Source organism: Vombatus ursinus, unplaced genomic scaffold (assembly GCF_900497805.2).
Source record: "Vombatus ursinus unplaced genomic scaffold, bare-nosed wombat genome assembly UNPS02014863.1, whole genome shotgun sequence".
NCBI lineage: Eukaryota > Metazoa > Chordata > Mammalia > Diprotodontia > Vombatidae > Vombatus > Vombatus ursinus.
Window position 1 is genome coordinate 2,744,753 of NW_020954641.1, and position 26,191 is coordinate 2,770,943.

At 40.7% G+C, this 26,191-nt stretch overlaps 1 protein-coding gene across 3 annotated transcripts in view; it reads left to right on the forward strand.

Moving 5' to 3' along the window:
* The window catches only part of ABLIM3 (actin binding LIM protein family member 3), a 170,803-nt gene that overhangs the window by 114,738 nt on the left and 29,874 nt on the right, over nt 1–26,191 (forward strand). For all 3 annotated transcript variants that reach the window (XM_027841881.1, XM_027841882.1, XM_027841883.1), the window contains 3 exons: nt 2,319–2,406; nt 14,641–14,699; nt 19,773–19,844. In XM_027841881.1, the coding sequence (XP_027697682.1) occupies nt 2,319–2,406; nt 14,641–14,699; nt 19,773–19,844 (219 nt within the window). The remainder of the gene's footprint in view (nt 1–2,318; nt 2,407–14,640; nt 14,700–19,772; nt 19,845–26,191) is intronic.

A 26,191-nucleotide genomic window follows, 5' to 3' on the forward strand; every position in this document is an offset into this window, starting at 1 on the left:
TATACTCAAAACTTTTCCAGTTGGTAGGGCCTGCTGGAAATTATACTTCACTAACATAACCTCTTAGAACCTACAGTCACATTCATGTCACAATTGAAACATGAGATGAGGGCTTTAACATTTGACATGTAGCTGGAATTTCAGGTTTAAAATTTCCTGTCAAGTTTTGTGATTTTCATTTGAAAAGCATCATCCATATTCTCCATCTGGCTGAGCCATCAGTACTGTGCTCATTTTTGCTTCATGGTTCACCCACAATGAAAAGGGCTCTCAAAGTGACATCTTCATCTGGTAGGCTTTTATGATATTGCTACAAAACATTCTTTTAAAATGTGGTTGTAGTTTTGAAGCTAGTGACACAAAGGGGATTTAACATCAGATACCAGGGCTCCTAAGGCAGCTAGGTGGTGCAGTGGTTAAAGTGCCAAACCTGGAGTCAAGAAGACTCATCTTCCTGAGCTCAAATCTGGCCTCAGACACTTACTAGCTGTGACCTTGGGCAAGTACTTAACCCTGTTTGTCTCAGTTTCCTTATCTGTAAAATAAGCTGCGGAAGGAAATGGCAAACCACTCCAGTATCTTTGCCTGGAAAACCCCTACTGGATTCACAGAGTGTCAGACATGACTGAAAACGATTGAACAACAGTAACTGAACCAGAGCCCCTAAGAGATGATTCATTTTAGAAAAGTTTCTTCTAGGCAGATGAAAATAAACCAAGGACTGACTCTGGTCCATAGTTGGAAGTTCCTAACCAGAATGGCTTCAGTTATCTCAAGACCTGGTGAAATTCTTTAAAAACAATCTTCAAAGTAATTTGTTGCAAAGTCAAGTATATACTGATAGGGCACTCTAAAAAGCTGTAAGTTGCAACTCTGAGTGTGTATATGTATACGTGTGTATGTGTATAAAATTACTGCAGCATGAAAAGAATACTTGATTTGGGACCAGAGTACACGGGTTCATGTGCTCTGTTAGCTGTATCACTCAATACCTTTGTGACCTGGGCAAGTCATCTAACCTCACTGGGCCTCAGTTTTCTTATCACTAAAATGAGAGAATTTGACTAAATTACCTCTAAGGTCTCTTCTGGCTCCAAATCTATGACCTTATGAATTGAATCCCTGTGGCTAATATTATGGGAGAAAAGAAACGACTGTGTACAGTTGTTAGTAGGCATATTTGGTTCCAAACTGAATGGAGATATTTAGAAGCATATACTGTTTCAACTACTCTAATGTAGTCTTACTGCAGGGGGATGATGCCTGGCTATAGGATTCTCTAGAGTAGTGGTTCTCAATGTTTGTGGTCCAGGAACTCTTAGGGGGTCTCTGAGACCACTTCAGTGGGTCTATGACATCAAAACTATTTTCATGATATTAAGACTTTTTCATTTATAACATAGTAAAATAAATCCATATAAACAAAAGTTCTTTGGGGCATAGGGGAGTCTTCAATAATTTTTAGTAACGTAAAGGGATCCTAAGACCAAAAACTTTAAGAACAACTGCTCTAAATTCATGAAGATGGACACGATAGTCAATAAAAGCAGGCTTATAGCTTGTGCCCCATGGGAAATGGGAAATGATTTAATAGTACTATATGTTCCTGTTGAGCTCCTTGGTTTTTCTTTGGTGCTTTTTACTCCCTGGGCAATCCTGACCATCTGAGAAATGGCCCTACCAGGAACTCCAGGAAGTATAATTGGGGCTTACTCTTCTTGGGGATCTTCATCTTTTTCTCTAAAATAATGTTGGAGATAGAAGGATGGTAAGAATTAGGATGGGCTGTGTGTGTGTGTGTGTGTGTGTGTGTGTAAAGAGGTGTGGCAAGATGGGTGTGGGAGTGCCTCCAAAACAGTGCAGCGGAAGGAGTATTGAACTAGGCATTTGCACACCTGGGTTCTAGTCCCAGCTCTGCAGTGGATTAGCTTTGTGACCTTTAACCAATCACTTCCTTTAAATGGACTTTAGTTTCTTCCTTTGTATGATGAGGTGGTCAGACTGGATGACTGAAGGTCCAACTCAGCTCAGAATTCTCTAACCATTGTTCCTCTGAATTGTGCTCTTCCACCAGGGTTGGCATGAGGGAGATGAGTCTAACACAAGAGTCCACTGTGTAGAACAACCTTGGGTTTGTTGCAAGTCCCATAGGCTAGTGAAGTAATCCTGGATAGCTCCTGTTTCTTCAAAGACAGGACCAAGAAGTCTGAAATATTTAGCAGCCCACATATGAAGGTCACACAAGAGGTTCCAGCTGCCCTTTTCATCAGCTACCCTGCACCATTTTGAAGCCTACTTTTATCTTCCTATATCCATAGGCAGGAGGAAAACATTACCACCCAGCCTGTGCCAGATGTGTTCGCTGCCAACAGATGTTCACAGAAGGAGAGGAGATGTACCTCACAGGTATGTACATCTGGAGGGCAGAAGAAGGGAGGGGACACAGAAGCTCTGTGTGTGTGTGTGTGTGTGTGTGTGTGTGTGTGTGTGTGTGTCTGAATGAATAAAAGAAAAGCATTTATTAAGTGCTCACTATGTGCCAAGACCTGTACTAAGCTCTGAGGATACAAATACAATAGCAGAAAAGTCCCTGCCCTCAGGGAGTTTATATTCTAATGGGGGAAGCAACATTGATAGATAGATAGATAGATAGATAGATAGATAGATAGATAGATAGATAGATAACTTACAAGAGAAAGACCCAGACAAAGAGCCAAATTCAGTAATTTTCTATTAAATAAGATATTTTTTCAATTAAGAAAAACATGTGATCCTTCTTAAATAGGTAATATGCCATGGTATTTTATACAGTGTCCTTACTGAAAAATTCTAGAAATGAGAAACCAACCATAGTCAGTTTTCAACATGGAACTATTTGTGTTGAAGGATAGATAGATAGACAGATAGATAGATAGATAGATAGATAGATATCTGGACTGGTGGTGAGAGAAGGCAATTATAGTCAGGGAAGTCAGAAAGATGTTGAGTAGAATGATATAATAGTCCACTGACACATTTTCCCCCAGAGGTAAATTAGTGTTGATTTAATAAAATTATCAGAGCAAGAAATCTAAGAAGGGAGGGAACTCTTGCAGAGCAACTGGGTGGAAAATGCTCTGGAGGAGAGGTGGCTGCATGGCCTAAGATAGTTCCAAGTGGCTTAGCTCCTCCAAGCATGGTGTCTAGAGGATGGAGCAGCAGTGGGTGGCAGTGAGGGAAATAGCCGGCTGATAGGGAGAATCTATCTCCCAGATTCGCTATTTGTCACTGTCCTTGTCTTTGCCTCCAAAATGCAATCATTTCTCAACTGGTTATTGTGACGGCCACCACTTCCTCCTGTGGACCTACATGGGAGGAACCTCTCTTGGTTCCAATCACATTCTGCCTTGTATGAGTTATTTGTGTCTATCTCTCCTCCTCCCTACTACACTGTGAGCTCTCTGAGGGCAGGGACTGGATCTTACTCCTCTTTGTATCTCATTTAGTGCCTAGTAAATATCTGAGGAGGATCACAATCATTATCTCCAAATGTCTGAAAGGCCATCGTGGAAAAAGAAGAATTAGATTTCTTTCTGCTGAAGTTAACAAGCAGGTAGACAATAAGAGCTTAACATACAGGAGCAAACTGAGGTTCAAAGGGCTCATTGAGTCTTAGTGAGATAAGACCTGTGACTGTAATCTGGCATTGGAAAGGTATACCTTATTAAAAACAAAGAACATAGATAAAATGGAGGTAGGGGAGTATCATATATATGGCTGTATTTGAAAGAAAAGGTACAGATATATACTAGTAGAAGGAGTTCCCTTACCTTGAAGTTTCCTGTACCATAGAAAATCCAGTCCTTTTCCCTACCACAATACTTATATGTGTCAATGTCATATCCCCTAAGAGAAGGTAAGCTACTTGAGGTCAGGGACTGTTTAATTGTTATCTCTTTCTCAGTGCCTAGTGCTTAGTAGATCCTGCAAACGTGCCTGTTAATTGCTTGATGGACAACGATAACTTTCTCCAAATATTTAAAGGGCTGTCACACAGATGATGAAAGATTAGACTTTTTTCCATTTTGCCCTAAAAGGCAGAACTAGAAGCAATAAGCAAATGTTACAAAGAGGTAGATTTAGCTTAATAGAAGAAAAATTTCATACCATTGGTTTGTGTGTATGTGGGAGTTAGGGAGGGGGCAGGACAGGGTAGTGAAGGAAGGAATCCAATCTGGGATTTCATTTGTGTAAAGAATTCCTGGTCTGGAAACTCTCTCTACCAATACACATTGGCAACTCAGCTCTAATTCGTGGTCTTAGAGAGTTAACTCAGGCACCCATAGGTTAGAGGGCCATAGAACCACATAGGAGTCAGAGGCAGGATTTGCACTTAGTTCTTCCTGATGCCAAGGCTGGCTTTCTGTTTACTGCACCACACTGTCTTTCTTCTAACAATGAAGCTATCCCAAAGTAGGATAGTCTGCCTTAGGAAGAGGTATCCAGAGAAAGGCTGGATGAACACTTTGTCAGGTGTGGCACAGAGAGGCCTCCTGTTTAGGGGTTGGACTAGCCAACTGTTGAGGTTTGTTCAGACTCTGACATTGCATCATTCTGTGACAGACAGATTGGAGGTCAACATAAGAATTTTAATGATTAGAGTCTCAGAAGCTTCTAATCACTGGAATCACTCAAGGTCTTGCTCCAAGATGTTGGACAAATCACTCTAACAAAACAAAGACCAAGAGATAGGAGTGTGCTAGAGCCAGCTCAAACTAGGTTGATGGAGCTGATTATTAAATTTTCAGTGTGAAGCTTGTAAGTGTTATGAGCACTTTTTTCCTGGGGAGTTGGTTGTTAAATATTTACCAGCATACCACTAGCCAGAGAGGTCTCTATAAAATGAGGGGGTTGAATTAGATAGTCTGTAAGATCTGTTTTAGCTCTGATGTTCTGATTTAAGTTCCAGTGCTGACAGGCAAGTCACTTCATTTTCCTCAACTTTGGTTTGTTTTTTCTTTTCTCTTCTTCTTCTTTTTCTTCTTCTTTTTTTTTTTTTTTTTGAGGCAATTGGGATTAAGTAACTTGCCCAGGGTCACATAGCTAGTAAGTTCCTGAGGCTGGATTTGAACTCAGGTCCTCCCAACTCCAGGGCTGGTGCTCTATCCAATGTGTCACCTAGCTGCCTTTTTTTTTTTAAATTGTACTACATGGGGGCAGCTAGGTGGTGCAGTGGATAGAGCACCAGCCCTGAAGTCAGGAGGACCTGAGTTCAAATCCAGCCTCAGACCAAACACTTCACACTTACTAGCTGTGTGACCCTGGGCAAGTCACTTAACCCCAATTGCCTAAAAAAATAAAATAAATTGTACTACATGGGAGATGAGACTGAATAATCTAGGAATCAGAACCTCTCAGCCTCAGAAAAGACATCAAAGGTCATCTAGAACAAAGACCTGGAACACTCTGTACTGCAACCCAAACCAGATTAAAATGTAATTGAGAAATATTTAATAAAATAAGTAAAAATACAATAGAACTTAGATAATGTTAATTTGTGGTTTTCTAAGTCAATACACCAATGTTCTAGACTGTCTTATACCTGAAAAAGAATCCCTACTACAATGGGCCTGACAAGTACTCATTCAAGCATCTTCTTGAAAATATGAACCTCCTAGCTGTATGACCCTGGGCAAGTCACTTAACCCCAATTGCCTCACCAAAAAGGAAAAAAAAACTTCACTACCTACTGACATAACTTATTATACTCTTGAAGAGTTCTAATTGCTTTGTTTACATGGAACAAAAATCTATCTCACTGCTACTTCCATCCCTTCCACTATAAAGCCAATTCAAAAGAAAAAAAAAGTTTCATATATTACAGTATCAAAAAGTAAAATGAACACACCAAATGCATAAGCTGGTGCTCTAATAAAGTACATGACCTATATGTTAGGTTCCTTCAGTGTAATCATAATAAACGCATTTACATAGCACTTTACAAATATTGTCCCATTTGATTCTCATAGCACCCTTGTGAGGTAGGTGATATTAGGATCTCCATTTTACAGATGAAGAAACCAAGGCACAGAGAGGTTAAATGACTTGCCCAGGGTCACACAGCTAGTCACTGTCTAAGGCTAGATTCTAACTTAGATCTCCCTGACTATAGGTCCAGCCCTACATAAATCAGGTCTTCTCATTTCTTAGCTGAGGGTTTATACAAGGGATGGGAAACCTTTGACCTCAAGGCCAGATGTGGCCCTCTAGGTCCTTGGGTGTGGCCTTTTGACTAAGTCCAAGTTTTACAGGAACAAATCCTTTTATGAAGGGGATTTATTCTGTGAAATTTGGATTCAGTCAAAGGGCCCCACTTGAGGACCTAGAGGGCCACATGTGGCCTAGAGGTCACAGATTCCCCACACCCGGCTTTGTACAAATGTTATGAACTTCTAGAACAAATAGTCTCTAAGAGGAGGAGCAGTCCCTATCACTCTGTAATCAGCCCAAAGGTCTAGGTTTTTCCTGCTTTTACAAGGTTTTTATAGGAAGCCTTAGAGTAGGAGAGATGGATGCCCATGTTGGGACCACTGGCAGCAACTAACAAAGTGCTGCCTTCTTACTCTTACATTTAACTTTCATGTCTCCCTGAATGTGCTAACATCATGACTGTTTTTCCCTTGGCCCAGCTCTGCATACAGGCGGCCTTTTCTTCCAACATATATGCATCCAATTGGTTGTTAAGCTTCTTTGTCCTAGGTATCGTCTCTGGCACCAAGCAGAATGTGTTGAATCCCTCTTTCCTGAGACAGTCTTTTGAATACATGTCCCTCTAAGAGTCAAATGAATCTGTCTCAATCAATCAATAAGCATTTATTAAGAGTCTACTCTGTGCCAGCCATTGTATGAGTATCTAGGGATACAAAGATAAAGAAAAAATGGTCCCTGCTCTCAAGGACTTTATTTCCTAACAAGGGAGACAACAAGGATATATGTAAATATATACAGAATAAACTATAAATAATGCAAAGGAGTTTGGGAGGGAAGGCATTAGCCCCAGTAGGGGGGATTAAGAAAAGCTTCCTAGAGAAGGTGTGTCTTCAGCTATCTTGAAGGGAGAGAGGGATTCCAAGAGGCATATGATGAAGGCTGCTCTCCTTTGTGCTAGGTTGTTCCTACCTTATGTTAAGATATCTCAGCTGCTGATTGCTGAGTTCCTTTGACTTCTAACTTGTGTCCAAGTAATAATAATAATAATAACCCATATTTGTATTGTTTTAAGGTTCATAAAGCCCTTTATAAATGTGTATGTGTGATAGACAGACAGACAGACAGAGGAATGGATAGATAATCAGATAAATAGATAGATATGAAATATAACCTCATTTGATTCTCACAATAACCCTGAAAGATAGGTGTTATTATTATTCCCATAGGAATCAAGGCTGAGAGAAATTACTTAAGGTATGATTTGAACTCTGGTCTTCCTGAGTTGAAGTCCAGCACTCTATCCTCTCTGACAAGAGAATATTCTGTAAAGATATAGGTGTCACTGACCGTGGGTCAAAGAGTCATCATCATCAGGGGAGCTAGATGGCACAGTGGATAGAGCACCTGGACTCAAGAGGACCTGAGTTCTAATCTGTCCTCAGACACTTACTAGCTGTGTGACCCTGGGCAAGTCACTTAACCCCAATTACCTAAAAAAAAAATCATCATCATCTAGTCATTGTGTATACAACACACCTAAGGCAGTTCTCAGTACAACTCAATGCACAAGACTTTCCCAGATTTATAGAGCAAGGGGTAACATCAGGCCACCACTCAACAAAAGCCACCTGAGGAACTAGAATAGCATGCTCTGTCACAAGGAGGTCTTACCTTGTTCTCTTATCAGACATTCAGTTCTGCCAATAAAGAGACATTTTAGAGGATACCAGCCCAAAGGTCTAGGTTTTTCCTGCTTTTACAAGGTTTTTACAGGAAACCTTAGAGTAGGAGAGATGGATGCCCATGTTGGGACCACTGGCAGCAACTAACAAAGTGCTGCCTTCTTACTCTTACATTTAACTTTCATGTCTCCCTGAATGTGCTAACATCATGACTGTTTTTTCCTTGGCCCCTGAACTTCATGGCCCATCACATAAATGACTGAACTTTGAAGGCATATTTCACATATAATAGTGATATGGTTGAGTTCCAAGCCCTACTGTGCCACAGAGGTCAGTCTAGGGTCACTGAGGATAAGGAAGTTGGTACAAAGGGGCTGAGAGGGATGAAACCAAATTATTTAGTGAGTTATTGGTACAGTAGATAGAGATAGAATGCTGGACTTGGTTGGAGTCAGGAAGACCTGAGTTTGAATTCTGTCTCTGGCATTCTACCTAGCTGTGTGACCTGGGAAGGTCATTTAACCTCTCTCAGTCACAGTTTCCTCATCTGTAAAATGGGAATATTAGTCCCTACTTCGACGAGTTGTTAGAAGGATCAATTGAGATAATTAAGTCCTTTGCAAACCTTAAAATGCAATATAAATGTTAGCTGTTATTATTTGTGGGAGAAACCTAGGCAAAATTCAAGAGAGAAGGGAAAGTCAGTCAGTCCAAGACAGAAATCCAGCAAAGGTCACTTGAGCTGGAAGAATTGGTTTACTTGCTATTTTCCAGCAAACTTTTAAATGTACCCGGCCTTAGAGGCAGCATGTAATTTATAAAGGAAAGAGCACTAGATTGGGGGAGGGGAGGTATCAGAGATCTTGGATTTGTATCTCAGCTCTACTATATATTACATTCATGACTTTGGACAAGTGTCTCCCCATTCTGGGCCTCAGTTTCCTCATTCATAAAATCAGGGCATTAGATTAGACAATTTAGAAGCACTCTTCCAGTTCTAGATCCTATAATATAATCACTGCTCTTCTTCAGGACTAACTCCTGTCTTTTCCCAAGTGAATCAAGTCCTAGGTTTTAATATCTCTTTAGTTCACATCCCCTAATTCCTGTCCCTCCAACTGACTTTCGACCTTTTTTTGTCATATTCTTGCATCTAACCTTGGCATGACCCTGGAGTTTGATTCCAGATCCCAAGCTTTCCTGGTCTTATTCATCCTGTTACTTTCTGAGTCCTAAGTGCCAAAGAAACATGGTATGATGCTGACTCCTGATGGAGTCAGATGCTGAAAGAGTTAAACTATGCAATATAGCTGGTTGGCTTTATAACAGGGTGCAAGATTCCAGTGTCAAACCTAATCCAGAGACAGCTTCGGGGGTGGGAAGTATTTTCTTCCCTGCATTTACTAAGGGTTTGTCACCTAATGAGCCCAACCATTCTCGCTTTTGGGAGAGGGGCTATAATTACAGGGCTATATCCCTCCCCCACACATAGCGAGTTCATCTATCCCAGGCTCTCTCTGCCTTAGGGGAAGCAGAGTGACTCCCAGAGGATGGGGGCTGTGTTCGCCTGGCTATCTGTCAGTACCTTGCCAGCTCCGGGGGCTGTGTGGGTGGCAGGGAGGGTTGTCCTTGCCAGCAGCAGTACATGTGACCATCACTGGCACCTCTCACTGCCAGTGCACTGGGGCCCACACAGCAACTCCCAACAGTGGAAAGAAAATTATTCCATCGAAGGCAATGGGGATGAATGGAAAGAACCAAGGAGACAGGGTTTGATCCCCATTTCTGCCAATAACTCACAATGGCACCTATGAAAAATTGCTTAGCCTCTCCGGACCTTAGTTTCTTTGTCTGGGAAATGAGGTTACAGCCTGATCTCTGAGGTCTTTCCAACTTTAACACTCAATGTTCTCTTTTTGTTCTTGTGTTTAAAGCTGGCATTTAACCACACACATAACTTAATTTAGGATCCAACTGTATATACAGTCAATGACCACAAATATAATCAGAGAAATGTATTTATTGATAAGTATAGTAGGTAGTCTGGAAATAGAAGGCACACCGAACCACAGACTGTGAAGAGTTGGAAGACACCACAGAGAACATCATAATGATAATTAAAATAACTCACATTGAAGGTTTGCAAGTACTTTGATTACATTATCTCCTTGGATCCTCACAATAATCCTGGGAGATAGGTGCTGTTATTTTCTGATATTATGATGCCCGTTTTACAGATGTGAAAATTAGATCTCAAAGAAATTACTTGACAAGGGATACATAGCTAGTGAGCGTCTGAGACAAGATTTGAACCCAGATCTTCTTGAATCCAAATCCAACCATCTATCCACTCCTCCATGTCATTCATTTAGTACACCATTTTGCAGTTGAATTATTTGAGGCCCATGGAGATGAAATGACTTGTCCAAGGTCTTACAGCCAGTGAGTGGCAGAGGTAGTCCCAGGACCTAGAAGTCTACTGACTCCTAATGTAGGATTCTTTTCACTTTGTGATGCAAGATATCACTTGCATCACATGCATCACTTCAAGAAATCCCACAGCTAACAGGTGGAAGCTTTATTTTCACCTATCAAGGGCATGTGATCTGGGGTCCATGAACCTTTTTTTAAAAAAATATTTTGATAACAGTATCTCAATATATATAATTGATTTCCTTGGTAATCCTACATAGGTGGCATGGTAGATAGTGTTGACATTACAATCAGAAAGATCTGAATTCAAATCCTGCCTCAGACACTTAGCTACTTACTAGCTGTGTAACCTTGTGCAAATCACTTAGCCTCTTTTGGCTTCAGTTTTCTCATCCATAAAAGACGGATAATAGTAATAGCCCCTACTTTGCAGGCTTGTTGTAAGGATCCAATGAGATAATATATGTAAAAAATAAACTTCAAAGAACTATATATAAATGTGAACTAGCTATTATTTTATTTTTATGCATTTAAAACCATGAATCTGAGAATGGGTCCATAGGCTCCCTCAGATTCCCAGAGTAGTCCATGACACCAAAAAGGTTAAGAACCCCCTGCTTTCTATGATTTTTTTTTTGCAGGAGGGGAGTACCAGACCTATGGTTTCCTTGTCATAGGAAACACCTGCCAAGAGAGCTCTGCTATCAATGTAAATGACATCTACTCTGCAATTTGTAGTCTTATAATGTTTCCTAGGGCATTGAGGGGTTGAATGATTTGCCCAGGGTCACAAAGTCAGTTTGTGTCAGAGATAGGGCTCAAACCCAGTCTTCTTGACTCAGAGGTTGGATATCTATTCACTACACCCAATGCCTCTCCTGCATAGGTTTACAAGTATGGAAATCACAGTTTTTCTTAACAATTAATTACTTAGACCACCACTAGGTAAGCTCTGGGCATATGGAAGGAGAATAGGGTTGGGTGGTAGTCACTCTCTAATCACGGCTTACACGGTAGGCCTACATCTTTTGCAAATGACTTTGAAGGAGCCCATTATTCAGGAGGGAGAATGTCAGTAGAGGGCTTTTTAATACATCTAACTGAGCTGCTTTGAACCTTTCCTTTGGCCTCTGAAATAAGGTCTTTTCAACCCTAACATTCTATCATCTGCACAGTCCCTTGAAATTCAGACGTTCTATAATCCAAGTCTGATTCTAAATCCAGAAGACTCCAGGATATTCTGCATATGCCACTTGTCCCTGGGTAATAGAGAGTGACCTTCCTCACTACCCACACCACTCCCAGCCCCAGAGTCTACTGTAAAAGGGCCAGGAAGGGGGCAAGTTCTTTCAGAACCAGGCTGGAACAGTCTCTACTTTGTTATGCCTTCAGAAGGGGGAAGATGCCAGAAAGAGAAGAGACAGGCGGGGTCCTTGGCTTTTATTTCTGGTGTAGCCAAAGTTCCTTTTTTTTTCCTGCTTGTCACCCACATGACCTCCCTAAGAGGTCATCAGTATTCATTTCCACCATTTACGGACAAGGAAAACAAGGCATGGGAAGAGTTCAAAGCAGCAATCATTGTTCATTTAAGAAGTGCCTGCTCTTAGAAGAATGGAGCCATAGTTCTGGGGCCTTAGAGCCCAGCCTCTTCATTTTACAGATAAGGAAACTGAGGCCTAGGGAGAGGAAATAATTTGCCCAATGCCACACAGAAGATTACTGGCATATTAGGGGCTTAATACTGAGGTCTATTGATACCCAGATCAGGGCTTTTTCAAATATACCACATAGCTGCTTAAAAGATCACTCAAGCAAACAAATGAAAAAAAGTCTGAAATTGAACTCTAAGATACCTTTCAGCTCTAAAATTAAGTGTTTCATGTTCAAAGGTCTTTTATAGCTTTCGTAGTGTTTTCTGTATTCTAACACTATATGTTTGAAGGTCCCTTCCAGCCTATGACACGCTATGGTTTATGTTCTAAGCTCCCTTCCAGCACTGACATTCTATGTTCTAAGAGCCCTTCTGACCCTAATGTTCTATGTTCTAAGGGCCCTTCTGACCTTAACATTCTATGTTCTCATGTCCCTCCCAGCTCTGACATAGAATTCCCTAGTATCGTCTGAAAGGACAATACAAAAGCATAGAATCCAACCCTGGAAAAAATCCCAGAGACATGAAGGCCTGAAGAAAGAGGGATGTATATAGAGTGATGGCTAATACTAGACTATTGTCAGAGAGACTTCTGGTTGTTTCTATGGAGAGAGTGGGAGATTCTGTCTGTAATAACTGCCAATTCCTCCCCTGTGTATTAATGAAAAGGATTGCTAAAGTATGGAGAGACTGACTACTCATGCTGATAAAACTATAGATCTTTCAAATAACTATTTATAGAACATCTGTAATTAAAACAATAGCAACAATATTAAATAACACATTTCTTAGGGAATATAAGGTATACAAATCACTGTTTTCCCACAGTTGTATGGCGGTAGGTAGTGTAAGTACTATTATGACCATTTATGATAAGTTTACTGAGCCCCAAAGAGCTAAAGTCATGTGTTGAGGGTCACCCAGCTAGAAAGTAATAGAACTGATACTTGCAACCAGGTCTTCAGCACCCAAGTCTACCTCTTTTCCTTAACATTAATCTCCAGCCAAACTGGCTAGTAACTATTCCTGAAAACACCTTGTATTTCCAGCATCTGTATCTGCTCAAACTGTTCCATCTCCCTGAAATGTTCTTCTCCCCATCCCTAACACAACTTTTGCTTTGCAAAAATCCTTCTTTCCTTCTAAGCCAAGCTCAGATGCCACTTCCTACATGAAGCCTTCTTTGATCTTCCCAATTACACATGATTGCTCTTTCATATGAACCTTCACATTGGCCCGTAGTTATCTTCTTTATATCTATATATGTGCTAGCTTTTATTTTAGACATATGAACCTTTGTTTTATTTTCCCTTTGAAATTGAGAACTCTGAAAGCCAAGACCACATCTTATTTACATTTTTATCCTGGTTTGGAGCCTGGCGTTATATCGATGGCCTTGGATTCAAATCTTAGCTCTACTATTTATTACACTGTGACCTTGGGAAAATCACTTCCCTGACCTGGACTTCAGTTTCTTCATTAATGAATGGAAAAATCATAATTAAGCACTTGGTGTGTGTTAGCACTGGGGATACATGTACAAAAAGCAAAAAATTCCCAGCCCTCAAGGAGATCACATTACAACACACATAGGAAAGTAGTGGCCAGAGAATGAGGGAATGAACAGTGTTTGGTTTGAGAAATCACAAGACTTGTGGGTGAGTGGAACCATAGCAGATTTAATCGCCATATTCTTTCCAGAAGCAATGGTGATATTCTATAATGACTTTCCATAAAAAAGCAGGGAAAATCAGGAGGGAGCACAGCATATGTGCAGCAGCAGGGCAGGTGGCAAGAAGATAGCCAAGGAGGATGATCAATGGTATGTGAAACATGGTCTGGGGTCTGTGACTGGCTACATATAGTGGATCATGTGTATCTATAGCATATGGGTCTTGAACTAATTATCTTCACAATCTCTTCTAACTCTAAATCTGATGCTATGAACCTATGACTCAAAGAATATCATAGTAGGGAAGAACCTCAAAAGTCACGTTATCCAATATATATCTGAGCAGAAATACCTTCTGCAATATCCAGTCATCCAAGACCTCTAGTAACAGGGAGCTCACAACCTCCTGAGGCAGGCCACTGCACTTGGGTCACCCCTAATTGTAAAATGTTTCCTCATACTGGGCAAAGATTTGTCTCTCTATGGCACTCCCAACAGCACCCCTCGCACAGACACTGCTCCCCTAGTTCTGCCCTCTAGTGTCAAAAAAACAAGCCTAATCCCTCTTCTGTATGACAACCTTTCAAAATCATTTAAGACATTGATCACATTCCCCCAGTAGTCTTTTTTTTAAAGCTAAACGTCCCCCATTTCCTTTAGTCAACCCTGGTATGATATGATTTCTAGGACCCCTATCATCCTGGTCACCTTTCTCTGAATAAGCTCTGGCTCATTAATGTATTTCTTCTATTCGGGCACTCTGAATTGCTCACAACAGTCCAACTGTGGTCTCACTAGGGGAGAGAATAACAGGACTGTCACCACCACCCCCCGCAACCTCCACAGTGGAAGCTAGGCTTCAATTCCTTCAGCCTCAGATCACATGAGCTCAATCAGTTTGTTGAATGAATAAATGAGTGAGTGAATCAATGATAAATGAATTGGGATGGACAGCATAGAATGAGGATGAATTTGGACATCTCTAAATGTGTGTTGTTCTCCTGGGTTGCTAGGTTCTGAGGTATGGCACCCAATCTGTAAACAGGCAGCCCGGGCAGAGAAGAAATTAAAGGTAAGCAAATGTAGGTAATGCCAAGTGATGGGGATCTACAGGTATCCCTGGTTCCCCCAACCAGTGTCTGAATCCATGTGAATGGATACAGCCTGCCTGGTACCTGACGTAGGTGAAGAGACAGAAACCCAATGCTACTCATTAAATCTGTGAGCTGGGACAAAGTATTTTGCGTCTCTCTATTTTTTGTTCTCTTATCTGTAAAGTAAAGGAAATGGACTAGGTAGCCTAAGTCTATTTCAAGGCTAAATCTATGACTGTGTGTACCCAGAGGAGTCTTACATCCTTGGATTAGTATTCTCAATTTAGTACTCACCTCCATTTTATGCAGTACATATGGTTTAGTGGAAACAACAAGGGAATCAAAGTATCAGTAATTGTGTCCTGGTTCTGTTACTTAATTCCCAGTGTCAAGTCACCTCCCCATCCTGGATCTGTTTACTTACACAGGTGACATAGTAGATTAGAGATGTGGACATGATTTTTTGAGATCATGATTTGATTTAGAAATTTTATGAATTTGGAGATAGGAAGACCTGAGTTCAAATCCTACTTCAGATACTTAGTAGCTATGTGATCCTGAGCAAATCTCTTAATTGCTGCCAGCCTCAGTTTTCTTATCTGCAAAATGGGGATAAAATAGACCTTACCTCCAGGGTTATTGCGAAGATTAAAAGAAATAAAACATATAAAGTGCTTTGCAAACCTTAAGGCATTATATAAATCCTAGCAATTATTATTATTATCATATTCTCATCTGAAAGTAAACTCTTTAAGATCTCTTCCAAATTTAAATCTTATTAAACCCTTCTGGATACAGGAGAGCTGAAGTAGATATAATCTTTCCTATCATTCCTGCCTCTCTATTATTTAGTAGCCCAGCTGAGCCATTGACCTATCCCTTCCTCAGCACAGGAGAATCTTACATGACTAGTGGCAATCTATTGCCTGTGCAGAACACTTTCTAGCTTAAGAGGTTTCATCTTACTCAGTGTTTCATTTGATCCTCACAATAGCCTTGTAAAGCAGTTCAAAGGGTCTTGTTTGTTTGTTTGTTTGTTTTGTGGTGGAGCTAGGATCCAGTGCAGTTTCCAGTGTGTTTGAGGGAATTAGCACTCCCTAAAGGATATCTGCATAGTCATGTCCTCAAAATAAATCTAGCCAGACTAACCTGGACTGGTTCTCATTTGTGGCCCCTGAGCAACCTGGAACAGCCCCCGATTCCCTACTATCACCCCCATCAACTAGCCTTCACCAATACACATTGACCAAAAGAGATTTTCTACTAGGGATCCTGGCTATCCCAGGAATATAGAAGATAAGATTCATCTGCTTGAGGCCAAGGCCTGAGGTGCTGACTCCCAGCATACTCATTCATGGGTAAGAAGAGCATTGGGACTGTCATTAAACACCATGGTGGCAGACTTCCTCAGGGTTCCAAGTATCATTTAAGTTCCTCTACTCTATACATACACCAGAGTACCCCCTCCTCAGCAACTCCTCAGCAAAACCATTGAGAACCATCAGCATTGGCCCTGTTGCTGGTTTCTACAATGTCCCACCTACTATACTGCCTAGCTTGGGGAATGGGGTTAGGGGTAGCTAATCTCAGAATCAACCACCGTTCCCGCAAATCAGAGGAAGTTTACAGTTGAGGCAAGGAAGACAACTGAATCCAGAGATAGGGGACTTTTCTTTGATTCCTAGTTCTGCTTCCCTTACAATGTTTCCCCTCTTTGGATCTTTTTCCTCTTCTAAAATGAGGGGATGGAACTAGATGATCCCAAAAGTCTCTGCCAGCCTAAAATCCTGTAATCCTATGGCACGTGTTCTCTGAGTGAGCTCCCCAAGCATCTATATGGAAGAGCCGCAGCAATGGAAGCCCCCACTGACACTCACTGTGCTGCCTTGTGTGGGGCCAGTTGTCCCAGTATCTACCCAATGACTACTCAGTCAGCACCCATCCTTCCCTCTCAATTCCCCTGCTTGGAGGAGCAGCTGCCAGACCCACAATGTTCTTTGGAAACTGTCAAACTATTGCCAGCTCATGAGCCGTCCTTACAGTTGTTCCCAAGCAGATGCTTCAAGTTTTTATATCATAAAATCCTCCGCTAAATAGTAATGATATCATGTGTCATTACATAGATGACATAACCTAAGGAGATCTGTGGATTTTTATATCATAAAGTCCTTCACTAAATAATAATGATATTATATATGATTTATATATGTTGGTATATGTTATATACAATTACATAATAATTATCTAGCACTTTAAAGTTTGCAAAGCATTTTACAGATAGCAGCTCATTTGATTCCCCAACAACTCTGCGAGTTAAATGCTATTATTATCCTTGTTCTATAGATGAGGAAACTCAGACAGAAAGGTTAATTGATTTTTATAGGTCAACATGGCTAGTATTTAATAGTAACTAATATTTATCTTATGTTCTAAGTTTTGCAAAATACTTTATATTATAATATACACATATGTATTATATATACATATACATACATACATACATACTTACATACACACACGTATATTATCCCATTTGCTCCTCACTATTACCTTGTGGGCTAAGTAATAGTATTATCCATATTTTATAGATGGGGAAACTAAAGCCAAGATGTTAAGAGACTTGCCCAGGGTCACACAGTAATAATAATAGCTGATATTACATAGTGCTTTAAGATTTGCAAAGCTCTTTACATATATTCTCATGTGACCTTCACAATAACTCTATGTGACAGATAACATAATTATACCCATTTTCTTTAATATATATGAGGAATGAGTAAAGTGTAGAATTACCATCAGATTTAATCAAATTATATATGTTCATTGTATGTGCATCTGGGAAATAAATGTTAACTAATTAGTAAAGGTGGTGGTGGGAATGGTGGTGGTGGGAATGGTGGTGATGATGATGATGAAGATGATGAAAATGAAGACTCTTGCTGGTGTTTTAGAATTCACAAAGCACTGTTCATTCTCTCCTTTTATTCTCCAATCAACCTTGTGAGGTAGGTGATGCTAGTATTATTATCCCCATTTCAGAAATGAGTAAATTGAAACTCTGGGAGGGGAAGGGACTTGGCCAGGATTCTACAGCAAATACATTGCAGATCTAGGATCCAAAACCAGATTTCAGGGTCACCAGTCTTGAGCTCTTTCTGCTGCTGGGCAGAATTAGTGTATTGTTAATTGATCAGAGATCATAAGGTTAACTCCCAATGAGTAAGTCATTTGACATTTTTATTAACATAAGGAAGGCCTCATTAAGGGTCCAGTGATAGATTAAGAACATAAACAAATCTAAATTCTGTTCAACAGAATTTAGATCCTTTCATTTTTACTCATTTATATTCAGATATTGATAAGGATAGGGATCAAATATTGATAGCTAGTTGTTAATTGGTTGGAAAATGCAGGAAAAATATAAAACTGGCTCCATAGGATTTTTAGTAATATCTCAGAGTTTTTGAAGGATTTCAGCCTGGACAAGCCAGGACCTTCAGGTGGCTAGGAATCTAGAGTAATATTCTCCAAGTATTCTTGAGTACACTTCTAATTATGTAAATTTATTTATTTATAAGTTATATGTATGTGTTACTATACTAATAATTATATACATTATAAAGCACAAAAACTGATATTTAAAAAGGATTCAGTAGATATTAAATAATATTTGAACATAGAGTCAATGGGGAGCCACTGAAGTTTATTGAGTAAGAAAGTGATATGAAAATATCTAGGCTTTAGAAAAGTCATTTCCACCACTGGGTGGAGAATGATTGCAGTGGGAAAAGATGAATCAAAGAGACCAATTTAGAGGCTATTGCAATATTTCAAGTTAGAAATGATGTAAGATTTGAGCTCAAGTGGTTACTTTGTGAGTAAAGAGAAGAGGAAAGATGGCAGAAATTTTGTGGTTGTAGGTGGCACAGTGAATACAGCACCAGGCCTGGAGTCAGGAATATCTGAGCTCAAATTCAGACTCAAATACTTACTAGCTGTGTGACTCTGGACAAGTCATTTAACTCTGTTTGCCTTAGTTTCCTCATCTGTAAAATGGGCTGGAGAAGGAAATGGCAAACTGCTCCAATATCTTTGCCAAAACAAACAAACAAAACAAAAAACAAGTGGGGTCATGAAAAGTCAGATATGACTGAACAACAAACTTTAAGAGAAACAAAAAATTTTGACAAATGATTAGATATGTGGAGTGAGTGAGAGTGAGGTCTCCATAGTGACACTGAGATTTTGAACCTGGGTGACTGGAAAGATGGTGGTGCCCTGAACAGTAATAGGGAAGTTAATAAGAGAGATTGGTTTGAGGGCAGAGATAATGTAATGAGATCTGTGATGCATATGCAGCTCTCTCCCACAAAATATGAAAAGAGGTGGTGAAGAGGGTCTTGCTCACCAGCCTCTGCCCCAAAGTACAGAGAGAGCCAGGGGACACCTGCTGCAGCTAATGAGATGATCTGGAGGAAAGGATGTGTATGTGGGTTGAGGGGTGGGAGGCAAGATATGATTTTCCCAACAGTGTAGATGCTGTTGTAGGTGCCTGGGTGTAGGTTGGGACACAACTGCCCTGAGGGACCCACAAAGGCAGAAAAGGAAAGGATGGGAGCTTGCACTATGAGAGGGGACAGCAAGGCTGTCCCGAACTCAGTTTGCAATGGCTAGTGAGAGCCAGTTTTTAAAATTTCCATGTGAACATTTACACCTTGGAAATTGGCAAATGCTACAAATCAGGGATTGATTTATTGTCTTGTTGACTGTCTAGAGTTAAGAAAGTGATGGATAAAATATTAATAATGCAGAGTAAACCCAAAAGTGTGTCCTGTTTTCAGAGAGTCACTTGTTAAACAGTTACCAGCACACTCCTGGAAGACCGAACGAATGTGATTGTGGAGTGGGGTACAACCCGTCTTCCCACCTTCCAGCTAATTGATCATGCACCTCTTGGGATCATATCATGGTGTCCCATTTTGAAGACCATTGATCTAGCATGTCTGTGCCATGAATTCAAAAGTCCTCACCCTTCTCTCTTTTCTACACAGCACAGGAGGACATCCGAGACTTCCATTTCACCACCTGGCTCCAGCATTGGGTCCCCCAACAGAGTCATCTGCGTATGTATTCTTTCTAGATGTGACTTCCACCAACCCTTCTGTGTCCCCCAGGACTTTTTTCTAAGTGTTCAAAAGAAAGAGAATAGAGGTAAAGAGGACTCCAAAGATACCAGCTGGGGGGTGGGTTGAGGACAATGACAGTATCATTGGCAAGAGGGCAGACACATTCATATACCCCACAAAGGCCAGGAAGAGATAAACTTACTGTCAACAAATGCACTGACCAACAGGCATTTATTAAATGCTTGTTGTGTGCTCTACCCTGGGCATACAAATACAGAGCTCCTACTCTCAAGGAGCTTGTAAGTCTGATGTTGGGCAAATCACTTCCCATCTCTGGGCCACAGTTTTTTGATTTGTAAAATGAGGGAGTTGGACTATGTAATCCCTAAAGTCCCTTTTAGCTCTAAATCATGATTCTTTGGTTAAGAACATTTGGGAAAAAAGAAAATGAGTTTTTGGAATAGGCTACAGATACCTACATTTAGGCTACAGATATCCCTGGCCAAGGCAGGGGATAAGATAACACAAGGTAGAGTTGAGTAAAGGCATCACTACAAAGTCATCCCAAACAGACATATCTGTCATCTTTTATTCTTTGGGCTATCCAAGTCTTTTCTAGGGGCCCAAAGTAATCCAAACTTGTGATAGACAGGAGAAAGGGACCAAGCCAGTGAATACTCCAGTAGAGTAATAAACTCTAACAGGCCCTAGGGGAATGTCTGAGTTTTGATTTATCTGGATTTCTAGAATATGAGCATCCCTCCATATCCAAATATACCTTTGCCTGCTCCCCTTCCCAGGGGCACCCTATGTACAATTACCCTCTTAAGCCTTAGATTCTTTTTGAAAATTTGTATTTATAACCTTTCTTTTTTAATATCATTGTCACTTTCCAATGACCCATCCCCTTCCTCCCAGCAAAGAAGCCTCCCCTATAATAAATGTGAACATTACAAACAAATCAACACATTGGACATATATGAAAATGTATTCCTCATTCTGCATCTAGGGGGTCCACCACCTCTCTGCTAAGAGGAGAGAAGTGTACTTCATCTTCAGTTTTAAGATTTAGTTTCCTCGTTTGTCATTCCTCGTTCTCTATCCTAAAGTCCCTTCCAGCTCTGACATTCTGTGTTCTAAATTCATGTCTACATGTCTAGCTCTGGAACTCTGAGATTCTGCTCAACCCTCCTCTTCTATCTCTGAGAAGTGCGTAGTTGGAAATATGCCCTGCCTTTCTCTTTTAGGACTTCAGCGTAAGTCCCAGCCCTCACCTCCTGTCTGCTGTAAACATTTGCCTTTCCTTTTACCTTCCTTCTCTTTGCCTGTCTCTGTCTCTCCCTCTCCCCAGGCCAAAGTGGATAACGAGATCCTTAATTACAAAGACCTGGCAGCTCTTCCCAAGATTAAGGCTATCTATGAGGTCCAGCGCCCAGACCTCATTTCCTATGAACCGTATCACAGATACACCTCCGATGAGATGCTGGAGAGATATAGCTATGGGGAGGTACTATACCTCACATATTCTAAGGGGATGGGGAAGGGTCATTAAGATCTGCTGGTGTAGTGAAGCACATTGGATGTGGAGACCAAGGTAACTCTGCTACTGTATAATACCTTAGTAATGTAAACTCTTATGCTCCTGTGATCTGAAGTGGGACAGATGCATACCAGAAAGTACAAGAGGCTGGGAACCAGGAAACCTAGGTTTGAGTCCTCATTCTGCCACAATCTATGTGAGTGTGACCTTGGACAAGTCACTTTAATTCAAAAATAATAACTCAACAAATATTATCAGTCATCTACTAAGTAGAGTGACAGTAACAATTGCAAAACGATTTCTACTCTCAGTGAGTTTACATTCTCCTAAGTGGGGTAGGGGGACACACAACAGGTAAATAGACAAATAAATAAATGATAATTTTAGAAGGGAGAAAGCATTAATGACTGGGGGGAAATCAGAAACAACTTTTCATAGAACATAACACCCACCTGAACTGAGCTTAGAAGGAAGACAAGGGTTCTGAAAAGCAGAGATGAGCAAGGAATGCCCTCTGACATGAGAGACAGCATGAGACAGCCTACGAGATAGACAGCACACAGAGAACAGAATGAATAGTAAATTTAGGAAATAGCTAGTAGCCCAGTTTGGCTGGATCATAGAGTTCATGAAGGATAATGTTATGATGGAAAATAAAATAGTAGGAGCCAGATTGAGGAGAACTTTAAATGTCAGGTTAAGTTTATATTTTACTCTACAGGCAATGGGGAATCAATGGAGATTTTTAACAGGGAAGTGATATAGTAAGACTGGTTCCTCATAAATGAATGAATGAATGAATGTATATTATTTTATAATATAGCCATAATTTATAAATAAATAAATAAAACAAATTAAATAAATAAGTGAAAATATTCTTTTTGGGATCTTTGAGGTGAACTAGTACTGTGGGAACCAGGTAAAGCTTCCAGCAGAAGATGGGCTTTGAGCTAAGTCTTGAAGGAAGTCAGGGAAACTAAGAGGTGGACGTAAGCAGGGAGAGTATTTCATGCATAGCCAGGGCATGGAGATGAGAGATGAAGGATCATGTTAGAGGAACTGTAAATAGGCCAGTGTAGCTGGCTCAGAGTGCATGGGAGAAAGCAAAGTGGATGAAGATTGAAAACATAAGAAGGGGCTAGATTATGAAGAATTTTAAATGCCGAACAGAGAAGTTTGCATTTGATCTTGAAGGTCATAGGAAGCCACTGGTTATCGTGGGAGCAGGGGTGAAGGTGACATGGTCAGAGCTATGCTTTAGAAAAATCACCTTGGCAGCTGAATGAGGATGGATTGGAGTGGGCAGAGAGGAAGAGGGACCAGTTAGAAGGCTATTGCAATGTTCCAGCAGGAGGTGCTAAGGGCCTGACCTGAAAGTTGTGGCTATGTGAGGAGAGAGAAGGGGATGTATGTACAGGGTGTTATAAGGGTAGAAACACAAGGCTTGCTAACAAATTCCATATGTAGGGTGAGAGTGAGGAGTTGAGGAGAACACTAGGGTGACCAGGAGGATGGTGGCGCCCTTAACAACAGTATAAAAATTCACAAGAGAGGAGAGTTTGAGGGAAAGGATGAGATGTCTCTGTGATATCCTGTTCGAGATGTCACGACTGTAGATGAGTGGAGAAATTAGGACTGTATAAATAGATCTTGGAATCATCTGCATCAAGATGATAATTTAACCCATCAGAGCTGATGAGCTCACCAAGTAACATAGTATAGAGCAAAAACAGAAGAGGCCCAAGACTGAGCTTTACAGGATATCCACCTTTGGTGCAGAAAAAGCCAGCCAGAGCAACTGAGAAGGATCTAAGATAACTAGGAGAAAAAAGTGTCTGATAGACCCAAAAGGTCACAAAATTGAAAATAAAATCTCTCCAGAGGAGAAAGAAATCAACAGTGTCAAATGCTGCCAAGAGGTCAAGAAGGATCAGTATTGGGGTAGGGGGGGAGCATTAGATTTGGCAATTAAGAGATCACTAGAGGCTTAAGTACAATACACATTTCTCAGCTTGGCATTTAAAGCCCTCTTACAATCTGGCTCCAGGTTGCCTTTCTAGACATTTCACATTTCTTCCTGTCTCAGTACATTGCACCTCCTTTTGGGGGACCTGGAGGTTTCCCCAGAAGAAGCAAACCAGCCAATGATGCTCAAAATAACAAGACTTTTGCTATGAGCAAATTTTACTTCACGTAAGCAAAGGCAAGTAACTCTAGGGATGAGGTGGAGTGAAATCAGGACGAGGAAGAGAGAAAGGGAAAAGAGGCAAGGATTTCTCAGACTAGAGGCTCTCTTTCACTACAGACATAGCTAGAGTGCCTGTGATGGCAGGATACCAATGTCCCTTCCTTGGCAGAGATGATCCGTAGGCCTTGAAGGATGAAAAAGTGGATCAATTATCCCTCTCACAGAGATAACCTCGTAACCAGGTTAAGTCAGACTCTTGGTTCCTCTTTGAGGTGTTATGTAGAAGGATTAGCATTCTGTTGGGCCCTAAAGCACAAAACATGTACCCTTCGATGGAATTTTCAGGGAGCCAATAGAAAGGTCATAGAATTACAGATTTAGAGCTGGAAGACTTCAGAGGTCAAGTCCATTCCATTCATTTTACAGATGAGGAAATCAAGACCCAAAGAGGTTAAGTGATCTGATTAAAGATACTCCAATAGCAATGTCTAAGGCAAAACTCAAACTTGGATCTTCCTGATGCCAAGTCCAACATTCTGTCCAGTACACCATGATGTCTTTTCTTATCAATTAAAGCTATCTAAAAAGGGAAGTGAGTTCCCTGCCTCTGGAGGTATTCAAGTAAAGACCAGATGACCACCTGTCATAGATACCATGAAATGAGTACTGGTATTAGAGTTAAAGAACGTATATATGTATATACACATATATACATATATACACACATATACATGTGTGTATATGTGTGTATATATATGTCTGTTATGTACATACACACTCATATATGCTGGTTCTTTTACTTACTACCTGTGGAATTGTGGGCAAATCACTTAACCTTGCTGGACCTCAGTTTCTTCATTAGTAAAATGAACAGGACTTCATGATCTCTAAGATGTCTTCCAGTTCTATATTCTAAGATCCTATGATCCCATGATTACCATTCCATCCTGAATTGAGTGACCCTCTATAAGGAGTCTGAGCACCCCTTGGAGATGGGAGTTTCGCTGATTAGTCTAAAGTGATCCCACATAGCAAGCCTACACAACATTTGGCCTGCAGGCCAATTATAACCCACACACCACTTGTAGTCCACAAAAGGATTTCAGGTGGCCTGCGAAAAATATAGAGTATGTAAAATAGGCCTGCACGACGTACAGAAAAAAAAACAAACATGTAAGATCCTCAACCTATTAAGACTCTTGATTTAAACAGATAGGGCCATTGTATATCAAGGGAGATGGTAGGCCATCAGTCTGAGGTCTTAGGAAATATCCAGAGCAGATTGGCTAAAGCGAGCAGTCCCGAGCCCAAGATGGCCCACCCAAGACCGATTAATTTCCATTTCCATAACTAGGAAACCAAAAGGGTCAGCTTGGCAGCTTAGGGGCAGTTTGTTTTTGGACCCAGACTTGATGTCCCATTCCCTGCACAGTGATTCCTACAGCACGAGGGGAAACTTTACATGTAAGGGAATCCCAAAAAGTATCATCTCTATGCTGAAAGGGCCTGTATGTCACGGAAGAGGCCATGTGTCCTCTCAGGAACTTTCCAACTACCCTGTGAGTGGCCTGTGATTGAAGTGCAGGCTAGGCGAGATCTGATGGTCAGTCAGAAGGCACATTCAGGAATGGACTGATGTGTGTCTCCCCGAATGAAGCATTAACTTAATTAACAAACCCAAGGAACAAATCAGCATAGCACAGTGGCAAGAAAACTGAGTCTGAAATTAAAAGATCTGAGTTCAAATCCTGGCTCTGAGACAAACACACACACCCTTGAAGCATATCAGGCAGCTAACCATCTTTAGGCCTCAGTGTCTTCATATGTAAAATGACCAGGTTGGACTTGAGATCTCAAAGGCCCCTCCCATCTCTAAATCTAGATCCAGCACCATATAGACTATATTACACTAGTTAGAACCAAATAAGACTCCTGAGCCATTCACAGAGGTTCCCCTCAGTCATTTCAATTCAGTTCCCCAAATATTAATTACCAGTGGTGTGACAGGTTAACCCACTGCTGATGTGTTTGAAGTATGTACAAGATTTTGTGCTAGGCTAAGTTGGAAATACAAAGGGAAAAAAATTGGCACAGCTTCTGTGCCATTTACAGAGCTTACCATCTAGTGAGGTGAGGCACGTGTGTACAATAAATATGATCTGATTTGATTTGATCCAATCCAATAAACATTTGTTATTATCTATTATGTACTGAGTTCTCTGTTCATTTACAAAGGGATTACAAAGATGAAAAAGTGATGTAGAGTAGTAGTGCCTGCCCTTAGGAGCATACCATCTACTACAGAGAATAACACATGTACACAAATGTTTGTAATACAAAGTAGAATGTGATATCTGGGCAAAGGAAAGATCCAGACAAAATACTCTTGGAAAATTTAAGGAGGGAGCGAATACTTTCAGTTGGGGAAATCAGGAAAGGCTTTATAGAAGAGGTAATGTACAAGATGGGCCTTGAAGGAAGAGAAACATTTCAGTAGTACATGAAGAAGGGGTACATTCTGGGCATGAGGAAGGGTTTGGGTAGGTATATAGTGGCAGAAGAGAAAAAGAAGATGATACTGGAGAATAAACAAATAATCGATCTTGGCAGGAATGT